The sequence below is a fragment of the Eptesicus fuscus genome, chromosome 12 (assembly GCF_027574615.1).
Source record: "Eptesicus fuscus isolate TK198812 chromosome 12, DD_ASM_mEF_20220401, whole genome shotgun sequence".
Classification (NCBI taxonomy): Eukaryota; Metazoa; Chordata; class Mammalia; order Chiroptera; family Vespertilionidae; genus Eptesicus; species Eptesicus fuscus.
In genome coordinates, this window is record NC_072484.1 from 14949678 (window position 1) to 14963000 (window position 13323).

Here is a 13323-nt window from a genome sequence, read left to right on the forward strand (position 1 = left end):
CTCCGCCAACAGTCTTTGCAGGGGTTACCCCTTTGACATGCCATCTCACAAGAAATTTAAGCAGCCAGAGGACCTTGGACACATGCAGGCTCAGGAAACATACACAAAATAATTGAATATATCATAACTCATGAGTCTTGTTCTCGTAGTCCCAAATTTTTCATATTTTTTTATGTTACACATGTGGGTTAAGTTTAATTTCCTAGGATAGAAAGTCATTTGATCATTCCATTTCTCCTTGTGTAAAATGAAGGTAACATCTACCTTAAAGAGCTGTCGATGAAGATTTTTCAGCGCTAAAATGATTATCTTGTAAAAGGTTCAAGCAGCAGATATTCAATAATGCACTGAATTTAAATTTCCTACTAGTCAGCACTAGGATTTATGTGATCACATAAAAAAACCTTTTGAAGTTATGGTTTTAATTTCCAAATGATTAAATGATAGTTATTTGTTTCTACAGAATGCTGTGTAAATTAATATAGCTCATCTGGACAAGAGGTAGTTATAGAATGGTGATCATGTATAAACTATCTGATAATAGGACACATTTTTCACCAAAACAAAAATCCAAAGAAACCCGAAATACTAATTCAGAAGAATCTATGCGTTCCTATGTTCATTGCAGCTTTATTTACAGTAACCAAGATTTGGAAGCAATCCAAGTGCCCATCAGTAGGTGAATGGATAAAAATAGCTGTGGTACATTTACACAATGGAATACTACTCAGTTGTAAAAAAAAAAAAAAAAAAAAAGGAAATCTTACCCTTTGCGACAACATGGATGGACCTGGAGAGCATTATGCTAAGTGAAATAAGCTGGTCAGAGAAAGACAAGTAGCATATAATCTCACTCATATGAGATGTAATGGACAAAATGAACTAACCAGCAAAATAGAGACAAACTCATAGATAGAGAACAGACTGACAGCTGTTGGGGTGAGGGTTTGGAGGGCTGGGTGGTGGTGGTAAAGGGATTAAAAAAAAACCAAACTCATGGACACAGACAACAGTGTGGTGATTGCAGGGGGCAGGGAGGGAAAAGAGGAAATACATGGAGGAGGGTAAGTGGGATACATGGTGATAGAGGGAGACTTGACTTGGGCTGGTGAACACACAATACATACAGTGTACAGATGATGTGTTGTGGAGTTGTGTACCTGAAGCCTTTATAATTGTTAACCGGTGTCACTCATAAATTCAATAAAGAGAAAAAAAATAAATCGAAACAAGGAACTATATCTCTAAAAGGAGCTATAAAGAAATAACTTATGTTCTTCCTTAGTAATAATGTACATGTTAAGTGAGGTCATTTAGTTTGGGGTTTTGTTTCCTTTCCTAGTTTCCTAACAAAATCGTGGCTCAGGCAGCTTGTGATGTTCTTCAGTTGCTGGTTTCCTACTGGGAAAAGCTTCAGACGTTTGAAACCTCTCTGCCTCTGAAAATTGCAGAAGTAAGTCTCTGTAATGCTGAAGTATAAGCATTTCCTTTTTGTTATACAGGGTTCCCCCCCAAAATGTATACACACTTTAATAGCTGATAGCTTGATTTTCAAAATGAAATGTATTTTAATAAACACTGCCTTTATAATTATTCAAAGTGTGTGTATACATTTTTGGGGACTTTGATTGTAGATACTCAATTAATTGTTAGAGAGCGAACTATTAAATTACTACACGAGTCTCCTCAGCTGTGATTTCAGGCACTACATAGAGAAGCCACCAGTGTTCCAGGGCAGAGTCTTACACTTGGAGAGTTTGAAAGGCAGACACGACCACAACAAAGAGACCTTTGTAGCCTGGGCTTCATTCATCCAGAGTAATTTGGATGGTGCCAAGGAGGAGTAGGCAGCTGGTTAGGATGCCCTCTGTGTGTGTGGTGGGAGGAGCAGGGGGGAGTGGGGGACTGCTGTGTAAAACCAGGAGTCTCTCCCAGACTGAAGGCCCGGACTGTGCTTCTGCCATAGCGTGATTGCCAGCTGTAATGAGATTACTGCTCTAATACCCTCTGTGAGGGTAACTAGTGGAGGAGAGGAACAGAGGACCAGCAAGAATCATCTCAGTCGTAATGTCCTGGAGGTTGGTTGCACTGGGAATGCTTGCTTGTATGGGAGCAGGTACCCTCCCCCTGTAGGGGCCTGGTGGTAAATCACACCAGTTCCTGCCAGTTTGTATAGCAGTACACTTTAAAACATGCCCTGTTCTTTAACATTTAGTGGCAACTCTTCAAGGAAATGTGGTTTGTTTCCATGTGGTATTAGAGGGAGAGTGATATTGATTTATTTTTTTCTCAGCCCTAGACAAATTTCACCAATGAGATCACTTTGTTCTCTCAGAGATACATCAAATATCACAAGTGATTTTTTACCTTAAGTGGCCTAGAGTGAAATAGAACTGTGGGCATAGGAATATAAGGTGCTGCAAAATGGAATTGGGTTTTAGGGCAACCATATAATTTACATCTACATGGAAGACCTTTGAAAATAACATGGTGCTGTGACACTAGGAAAATAGTGTAGAGCTGGGTAATTTATAAGAAAACGAAATGGGAGCATTTTCATAACTATTTTTGAAAGTATTTTTTGCTTTCTACACAAGTGTGGAGACTGAAGATAGAAATTTTATGACTACAGATATAAATATTTCTTTCTCTGGGGCCCCCAATTTTGCCACCAACAGAATGGGATGGAAGCCACGTGGGACTCTTACCATATGGCTTCCAAAAGTGCCACTATGGTCTATTTGACTGAGGCTTTTTCTTTTATACAGATCCTTGTGGCCACAATTGCTTTTCTTTTACCAAGTGCAGAGTACTCCTCAGTGGAAACAGATAAGAAGGTAGGTGGCACACTGGCTAAGTTTTGCCTAGAGTCTGTTTTTTTAAAATGTAAAACAGAATGATAAATAGTATTACACGCAGGGATATCCTCTATAATATCTTTCACTGTTAACCCTCGGGAAAACCTTACTCGTTCATGTATTCCTTTTCTGTGTGTCCATTGAATAATTACTATGATGCAGGGACAGTTCTGTTGTGTGTTATTGCCTTTAGTGAAGTTGAAAAGACTGCAGTGTAAGGTGCTGGGCCTGTTTCCTCTTCCAGTTCATTGTGTCCTTGCTCCTCTGCCTCTTGGACTGGTGCATGGCATTGCCGGTGAGCGCCCTGCTCCGCCCGGTGTCCACGGCGGCCCTGGAGGAGCAGCACTCACGCAGAGCCCCTTTGCTGGATTACATCTACAGGGTGAGTCTCAGTTGGGCCTGGAGGGCATGGAGTATGGGAATCACCAAAATAGGTTTTATGCATTTACCTATTTATCAATGCCCTTTTGAAAAGAATTTATTGGGCAGTGGAGGGGGAGGGAGGGTAAAAGAAACAAATAATTTAAGGAGGGAAAATAGGACAGATATAATTGTAAGAAGCAGTGATTACCATGTGAAAGATGCATGCATTTTCACATGACTGTCATCTTAAAACAATTGCTGTTTGATCAAATCCCCCAATTTTCACGGAACATGGTCCAAATCTACTTAACTTAAAAAAGAACTGTTTATGTAGTAGGAATATCCATAGCCAGTTTGAGAAAAATCTGTTTTTCAAAGGAAGAAAAAAATATAGTGGTCCCAGTAATCTCTTAAAAGATCTTAAGAAATAAATTAATGACATGTATCACATCAAAATAATTACCGTCATCATTTTTATAGTACATAAAATATTGTACTATTTTACCCCATAATCATGACTAGGTGTGGTATTTACTCTGGACCCTTTATATTGTCCTTCTACACAGACTTCAGTCTGTCCTGCGATGGCCTTATGTATGTATGTATGTATGTATTTATTTAGTATTTGGGTGTCCATTCAATAATTACTATTATGTAGGACAATTCTGTTGTTTATTTATTTTGCTAACGGACCTTTAATAATAGTTTTTTTTAAAAGATTCCATGTCATTAACTGATTACTTTTATTTTAAAATTTATTAAATTAAAAAAATACCACTTAACCATGGTTGAAATTCTACTAAAAAAGTATTGTGTATTTTTAAATGGATTCTTCACTAGTTGAAGATTTTGGTTGCTATGTTAGCTTTATAAACCTATTTGAGGCTGGCTTGACCCACTAAAGCAGCCACAATCATTTAAATTCATCTCTTTTTTTAAAAGATGTCTCTTAAAATTGCTTTACCAATATAAAAGTCACCTCATAGTTAACATGATTCGCAAATTTATTGAATAACTCTTCATTGTATTTTTAAAGGAAACTTTCTATTGAAGTATAAATGCATCTAGAAAATTGCATCCATCATAAGAGAGGGCTTGATGAATTTTCACAAAGTAAGCACACCTGTGAAACCTGATCCCAACTCTAGAAACAGAACGTTTTTAGCCTCCCAGAAGCCCCCACTGCACCTCCTCCTAGTCACTAGCTCCCTGTGTGTGGGGGGGGGGGGTTGTTTATCTTGTGTCTTATGCCATAGCTAGGCTTTGTCTCCCAAATTATTTCCTTCTACTTACGTGGCCTTGGGTGGACTGGAGCAGGACTTAGGTGTGTGCAACCATACAGAATGGCAAAATAGGCGCTTTTTTACTTTTTTTTTTTTAACTTGAGAATGTATTTATTGTCATTGATGTGAAAGGAACAAATAAACTTGCTAATAGCAAGACTGTGTTTTAGAATGGAAAGGATTTGTTGTTTTCAAGTATTATGAAGCAGGAGTCCTACCTCCTAAGGCAGCGGTCACCAACCGGTGGTCCATGAGGTCCGAAAGGTTGGCGACCGTTGGTTTAAGGAAACCTTTGGAGCAGTGGTTGCCAACCGGTGGTCCGTGGACCACTGGTGGTCTGTGAGGCCTGAAAGGTTGGCGACCGCTGTCCTAAGGGCCAGAGCGTTATCCATGGCACACATTCCCTTCTGTTTTTCACAGGTTCTGCACTGCTGTGTTTGTGGCTCAAGCACATACACCCAACAGAGTCACTACACACTGACCCTGGCTGACCTGTCATCCTCAGATTATGACCCCTTCCTGCCACTGGCAAACGTGATGAATTCTGAGCCAGTCCAATATCACTCATCAGCAGACCTGGGCAACCTGCTTACTGTTGAAGAGGGTGAGATTTTTTTCAGAATATTAATTTTTGTGGGCAGGAAAAGGAAAGATTATAGCCTTTTATCCATGCTTGCTGTGTTGTTTTTAATTCTAGTTGTTAAATTCCTGGTTTCTAGAGTTCTCTGTGAAAATTCTGCCTTTCTTGTTTTTCCTCTTTTTCTCTGTTTCTTCCCTACCCTTTCTTTTCTCACCTTAGTTGAATGTTGTGTTATTGGAGAACCATATGTCTCAGACCCATGGGACCCACAAGAACAGTTCATTTTCTATCCCCAAGGAGCTTTACATCTAACGGGAGAGACAGGATTAATACACAAGGACTCATTTGTGGACTGGTAGCACCATAGCGGCTTCCCGTGGAGAAGGACCAAGGCCAGACTTACAAGGACGGACAGACTCTGAGAGAAGACTGTGAAGTGTTCCAGACTAAGAGAGCATCCTGAAGAGAGAGATGGGAATTTACATGCCACAGTTTGAGGATAGCTCAGTTCACAGCATAGGGGCCATTTTAGAGTGTGGGTAATGTCAGGACTTAGTATGTCCTCCTTAACCAACCTTCTCTCCAGAATGACAAGAGCTCAACTCTGGAATGTGAGTCAAAATGTGGTTATGTCATCTATACGTACATTGCATAGAGCCACAACGCTCCCCGCCCCCCAACACACACACACATGAGTGTATGTAAATCTAGTGAACTCTGAGTATTAAATTGTTTCAATGTCAGTTTCCTGGTTGTAATATGGTACTATAGCTATGTAAGATGCTACTATTGCAGTGAAGGCTATTTGGAATCCCTTTGTATTATTTCTTACAAGTGCACGTGAATCTTCAATTGTCTCAAAATAAAAAGTTGAGTAAAATGTGGGTCTCGAGGCCCAAGAATGGATCTCTGGGTAAAAGCGTCCTTAAAGACAAAGGAGTGAGGGAATGTCACCAGAAAAGCAAAGTGAGGGAAATGGAAAAAGAATCATTTCTAGCAAATCAAAGGAAGAGGGGCAGGTCAGGAGCCGAGGAAAATCAGCAGTGTAGGAACTTCAGAAAGCTCAGGTAGGGTGAGAACAGAGTGGGGGCTGTTCTGTTTCCCCACTGATTGTTTGCTGGTGGTTTTGCTGGGTACTTTGGGCAGAGTGATTAGTCTGTAGCCAGACAGCATGAGCAGAGGACCGGGCGTGACCATTCAGCACTCTAAGACAGACCCCTCTTGTGGGGCCCTTGGTGGAGAGAGGAAGGACACAGCAGGCACTAGCCATGTGAAGGCACGGGGTCCAGAGGCTGTGCTTTCGAAAAGGCAGAGTCTGGAGTGTGGTTCATGCTGAGAGGAGGGGCTGGGTGAGGTGTGAATGAAGAGGACAGCAGTCGGGGCCCCAGTCAGGAGCATGGGCTCTGAAATCAGCCAGCCCTTATTTTAGCTCCATTTTATAGATGAGCAAACTGAAGTGCAGGGATTTTCCCAAGGGTGTGCAAGTCAGAAGTAATGGAGGAGGGATTTGAATTTAAGGTTTAATGACCAAGTTCCTGAAACCTCATATTAGTTATTCTGATATTTTGCAAGAATACACTAAAGACTCATTTTGAGTTGTATTCCTGGTGGATGGTGTGTGGCACATCTTCATCTTGACTTCTTGTTACCCTCCATTTACTTAATTATGTAATTGTCTTTGTCTGGAGTTCACTGTTTGCTTTTCCGCACAATTGTAAATGCAAACCATATTTTTTTAAGAAAGTGACCCTTTATCTGGTTCCTTTGTTTCTTACATTGTAGTCCATGTCTCAAAAAAAAGTAATCTGCTTTTTCCTAAAGTTATTAATTTACATTCATCCCTATAACTGTCATAAAAATTGGTTCACCACTTATTATGATTTATCACTTGAAAATAGCAGAAGATTAGCAAGTTAGTGGAAAAGGATAAACCTAAAAATGCACCTTTAAGTTTTGGTACCATTTTTCTTTCAATGTACAACATCCTTTGACTTGATCATTCTCCAGAAAACCTCAGGACCTTAATGTAGACTTGTCCTAATATACTTCTGTGGTATTAAAAATAATCATTACCATTTTAACTAAATAAAAAAGCAAAGAAACTTAGAAACACCAGCACACACAAATACTCCTGCTGAGTGACTATATCCTGTTAAGAGCAAAGAGGAAAATTAAAGATGATAACTTAGGTATTTTAGGTTGAACAGAATGTGCTCATATTTGAGGGTTTTTTGTTTTCATTTAATGCCATAATTCGTCATTCATAACCATACTATTCTAGTCAAATAATGATTCTGATAAGCAATATTATATTTTATCTATTATTTTTTCATAGACCATTTGATAAAATTGCCACTTTCAAATAGAGTGACAGACTACCTACAGCTCAAGGAGAAGCCGCTTGTGGCTTGCACATGTGCTCTCATTAATACCTCGCTGCTTAAAGTGAAAGGAGGGAGGGGGGAGAGCTTTTAAAAATAAAAGTTAAAGAACAATCTAAAATTATTGATTTTATACTTTATTTCTAAGTTTAGAAAAATAAATATTTGGAATATATTTTTCAGAATTTGTAGAAGTCATGGGCTAGTTTTTTCATTGATGGAATCTAGATTTTATTTTTCAGGCCACCTGCAGGCAGTTGATTTAGCTGAAGTCTGCCAGGGAAGAACAATTCTTATTTTATAAATATTCCCTTTTCTTACTTTTCAGTACCAAAAATATTTTGGGCTTTTATTGAGTGTGTCATGGTTTATGACTTGATTAGTGTGACTGCATGTTAATTTCCCATTGTAGAATTCAAACATGTTTCTTAAAACACAAATTTATATTTACCTCAAATCAAAAGTACAACCTATGTAAGTAAAAGTAGAGGAAAGTTGCTTTAGCAGTCATTATTTTATGCCTTGGGCCTTACCAAATTAGACCTTTATAGTTAGTGTCAGAGTCTGCTCTGCCATGTCATCATCTCATTGTGTCTTACATTTTGACTCCTGAGTTGGCTGTACCTTTGTTGTTGGGCATTAACAGTTCTGATGGAGCATATATTCATATGGAATCATAAGCATGAAGAAAAAACACCTGTAACGTGGACAGAAAAGCAAAGGCATTCATAACTGTGATTTCAAGGGAATTATTTGAGGTATTTTTTCAGATTTTTCAGCTGTTTGAAAATCATGCACGTTTCTACCAGGAGTGAGAAGAAGAGATTAATTTTAGAGATTGCTGTAGATGACCTCCTTGGCTTCTAAAAAAGGAGGATTTTTAATATGAAATTTTTCTTTTGCATTATTGAATACAGATGATATCTTGTTTATTGAACAGCAAAAAAAAAATCAAGAAGAAATCCAAGAAAAATCTGGGCAGTTTTGTTTTCCTCAGTCATCACGTAGAATTTCTTAGATTTTAGGACCTGATTGTTTCTTTGTAGGATTTATACATCATAAGATTGGTGTTTAATAAATAAGTTAATTGGATTTTCAGTATCTGAGAGAGATGTTTAGTATGAAAAAGTTAAATTTCTTGTGGATTTAGATTAAATTAATAAAGTAGTTTTGTTAATTTAATTAACCAGTTGACCTTATTTTATTGATATTTAATTAATGTTTTAATTAATATTTAATTTTTATGTTGTGAATTTAGAAAACAAGTATTTCCTAAACCTTTAAGCCCAAATTATAAATCTTAGTTTATTTTACTATCTAGTGATTTATTTTTGTTCACATTAAAAGGTTTCATTTTAACTTGTTCTTAGATTAATGCACAATTTTTTTGTGAATGTGGTAGATGGAACTCTTAACTGTTCTCAAGCTTAAGTGATTATTTCAATGCATACTTAGGGAGTTAGTTTGTTTGCTTCTCCATTCTGCCTCAAACTTTTCACAAGGCCCACTTTTAGATGCCGTTTTCAGTCTTTCTGTACATTTGAAGTTTTGAAAATTTTGTAAATCAGTTGCTCTTGGGCATTTAATCATCAACTACAAATTTAGTTAAAGCCTTCTAAGCATTTCCATGAATTACTAATACATCAGATTCTGTTAAATATTTAAAATGCCCTAACAACAAAACATAAATTGTCACAATGATCTTAAAGCCAATTGCAAAATATACAGGGTGGGGCAAAAGCAGGTTTACTGTTGTTGGTATGGAAAAATAATATAATAATTAAATAATAATACAAGGATAAACTTTATGTTTCATATACTCACAACTGAATTCCGTGTTTAAGCAGTCATAGGCTGGATTTATTTTCTTACCATTGTCTGCCTTTATCCTAATGAGGGGAGCGAGGTTACCTCTCTGGTCCAGCCTCCACGTGCCCCCAGCCTCCAGCTGTCCAGCTCTGCCATCCTCTCCAACTGCAGATTTTGGCTTCCCAGAGCTCCCGAACTGTCACCTTTCTCTTGTTTATTGTTGTATCTGCAAATTTTTAAATGTCCCTTTCAGAATGAAATCTTCATGTAAATTCATTCTTTTAGCAATCTATTTAAACTGTGCCTTTAAATTCATATAGAATATGTCAAAAAAGAAAATAGTTTCAGAAGATTCCCAGACTAAAAAAAGGCAAATAGTCTAAGTACAGATTGACATCTGGTGGTGCTCAGTGTTCATCTTCATTCTCCACTGTATCTTTATGTTTCCTTACTTTTGTTCACAGAGAGGAAGAGACGAAGTTTGGAGCTGATCCCTCTTACTGCCCGTAGGGTGATGGCCCACCTGGTGAACCACCTGGGACACTTCCCTCTCCGTGGGGGCCCGGCCGTGCTGCACAGCCTGGTCAGTGAGAACCACGACAACACACACGCGGAAGCCTCTGAGCTCTCCTCCGAGGTGTTCAGGAGCCCGAACTTGCAGCTGTTTGTATTTAATGACAGCACCCTCATCTCCTACCTCCAGACTCCCACAGAAGGCCTGGCAGGCGGCTCAGCAGTGGGCGCTCTCTCGGATGTGAGAGTCATTGTAAGGGACATCTCAGGGAAGTACTCTTGGGATGGGAAGGTGTTGTATGGACCTTTGGAAGGCTGCTTAGCACTCAACACCAGGAATCCTTCATTTCTGATTTCGGGCTGGCATCATCAAACATTTGGACCTCCGAGAGAGAGTTCTCAAACTGAGGAGGGAGATGATGCCCTCGACAAATTACTTGAAAACATTGGCCACACAAGTCCTGAATGCCTTTTACCGTCGCAATTAAATCTAAATGAGCCTTCCCTACCCCCATGTGGAATGAATCGCGACCAAGAGAAGGAAATCATCGAGGTCATTTTGCGCCAGAACGCACAAGAAGATGAGCATGTTCGGAGGATTAACTCCGATTCGGCCATGAGAGTCACCAGCCAGGAACAGCCCTCGCCCGTGGAGCCCCGAGGACCCTTTTATTTCTGCAGGTTGCTGCTTGATGACTTGGGAATGAATTCTTGGGACAGAAGGTAATCATCCACACTAGACCTATTTTGTTATTTTTGTGTGAATTCTTCTTTTTTTATCAGTTTGGACTTGGGGAAGCAAGAACAGAAATGGAAATTTTTCTCAATTTCATCTTTTACAACTTTTCTGCTGCTAAATTAAAGCTAGAAACTGACCTGTATTGATTTGCACAGGTTGATTCCAGGCATCTGGTGTACATTTTAAAAGCTATCAAACGTTTTCTGATGAAAGATAGCTTGGCATAGGAGTTCAAGAGGCACAGTTAAATCCAATGGGGAGTGTGGTTCAGTGGAGAAGACTGTGTGGAAGAGGGTGGCCCCTGATAATGGGATGGGGTTTTTAAGGACAACGGTGGGGGAAAGAGATTCATAATAGAGCCAACAGTGAAAACAGAGACACACACACACAAGTCACATACTCATTTACCACAGAGCCATCCAGTTTCCTGGATAGCAACGGGATGCAGTGGAATTTTGATGCCTTTGAATGCCTTAAGGAGAATTGAGTTCATTCTGTGGTTTTCTCACAAATCTTTTGTTAATGCAGCAGATGGGTAGATGGGTGAATAGATGGATGATGGGTAAGTTTGCCAATTGATTGACTGGAAAGAGCAAAATTGTTCTGTGATTACATGACTTTTCTTCCATTCCTTTTTCTTTATAGGAAGAATTTTCATCTATTGAAGAAAAATTCAAAATTATTGAGAGAGCTAAAAAATCTGGACTCCCGTCAGTGGTATGTGACAAAGTATATCACACCACTTTCTTCCTTTCTGTCTGTGTGTGCTTAGATGACAGGTACAGATGACAGATACACCTGCGGAGACACCCAGAATAGTTCTGTAAGGCAGAATTGGTGACATTTGCACATGTCATCCTTTCAGTATTTTGACCCTTAGAGTAAGCTTACATGTTTGCTACACTAAGAAGAGTTCGGTGCTCCCACCTAATCTGTGCCTTTGATTGGGGACCTTTCATGAGGTGGCCAGTGGACATTCCTTTTCATTTAATCTCTTTTTCTGACGAGGAACAGAGCCTTACTTAGGTTAAAGGTCGCCCTGCCCGTGCCCACACAGTCTGTGTTGTTTGGACCCCGTGCTGTGCAACAGTGCACTGGCATTCTGAAATTTCTGCTCCACGATGTTGTCAAAGTTAAAACAGTTTGTTGTAATTGGTAACTTACTAATAGTAAGCCTCATTTTCCAAAGCTGGCCAAATCTCAGATCTCCCATTTTTTTCAAACAATCTTAGAAGCAACTCTAAACACGAGCTCACAACCGGTTTTTGATCTGGGGAAATGCATGCTTCCAAAAACATCCAGTAAAGTAAGTGTGGTAGTTGGTACTTAACATGTGCTCCTTGAAACAAACTGCTTCCTTAATCTTCAGTTTTTTTAAAAACATTTTTAAAAATAGCTTTTATTCCTCTTCTATTTCCCTTAAGAATATAATTAGATTTCTCATTAGAGATGAAAAACCTGAAGCCATTATTCCTCACGTTGCTCTTCATCATATTCAGTTTCCCAGTTGTTATTGTGCTTTTTCTTCTCTAGAGCAGCAGTCTCCAACCTTTCAGACCTCACGGACCACTGGTTGGCGACCGCTGCTCTAGAGGAATAGAGACTGAATTCTCTTAGAGATTCTGCGAGGGATTTCTTCTGGAGGATTTGCTTCCCTCTCCCTCTCATCCTCCAGTATTAGACAAGCAGTCACTTGGGTTCCAAACTCAGCTTTTCAGGCATATGCTGAATTACTTGGTGCTTCTTAGTATTAAATGAATACATTGGTATCTTGTAATTGTGTGTTAATGCACTTCAGTTGCATGAGGTACCATTGAATTAGCTCCCTGGAGTGCTGTTGCAGTAAATGTGGCTTTGGAGAGCTGATTGGCAAATGCTCTGCCCCTTGATTAACCTTTGCTTAAAACCCCAACTCCTGGTGCCTTCTTGACATCTAAAAAGGTACCAGCTTTTTTTTTTTTTTAAGTGGAAATAAGTCAGGGACTCTTTAGCTACGAGAAATCTAGACAGTTCTGTGTATTGGTCAGTAAGCAGGTAACAAACCATGCTCCTTAACTTTGAATTTGGATGTTTGCATTTATTTTTTATATCAGTTTCTCTCCTTGCTGTCAAAGTATAGTTCTTGCTTAGCATGTTCTTGGGAAAAGTAGAGGCTGTCTTGCAACTACCACCTATATTCTCGGAAGTTAGCAAAGATGTAAATAGTGTGATGACTATTGCCACCCCGTGGTACGGTGCCTCTTGCCACCCCGTGGTACGGTGAAAGTTTGCTGGGCTTTTTAATGTGACAGCACTGGGAAACTGAGCTATTCTAGTCTATTCCTAATAAGAAAGAAAAATGCATTCTAATGAGGAAGAGGAAATGGTTGTTTTATATATGCGTGTTGCTGAATTACCTGCTCCTTCATGCATGGGTCATGCAGCTTATGGATATGAAGTGCTGTTGATGTTGCTAATTATAATTTCAAAAGCCTGGCTCTAATAAGGCCAGATAGCAGCTTCTGCATCCTCGCAGGCTCTCCGTGGTGCTAACATTTGGGAGGATGTGAAATTTGATTAATGTTTACAACTAAAGATCACCTTTCCTCACACCTACACCAGTCAGGCAGTCATTGGGGCTTAGCGCCCTGGGCTCCCACATTGAATTAATGAGGACTCAAGAATCTCTGAGCAGCTGCAATGTAAAAAGCTTGGACTTGATAAATCTAAGATTGTTTTCATGTATGTAAAGTCTATAGCATAGAAAAAAATTAAATGCTGACTACTTTTTTAAAAAAGAGAGAGCTGCCAGAAGAAA

The 13323-nt window shown here is 39.3% G+C and overlaps 1 protein-coding gene across 1 annotated transcript in view; it reads left to right on the plus strand.

The window, feature by feature from the left end:
• RALGAPA2 (Ral GTPase activating protein catalytic subunit alpha 2) overlaps positions 1–13323 on the plus strand; it is a 288867-nt gene that overhangs the window by 169786 nt on the left and 105758 nt on the right. Inside the window, exons 28-33 of the mRNA XM_028144951.2 lie at positions 1343–1453; positions 2769–2837; positions 3103–3240; positions 4925–5108; positions 9739–10510; positions 11172–11243. Coding sequence (XP_028000752.2) covers positions 1343–1453; positions 2769–2837; positions 3103–3240; positions 4925–5108; positions 9739–10510; positions 11172–11243 — 1346 coding nt within the window. The remainder of the gene's footprint in view (positions 1–1342; positions 1454–2768; positions 2838–3102; positions 3241–4924; positions 5109–9738; positions 10511–11171; positions 11244–13323) is intronic.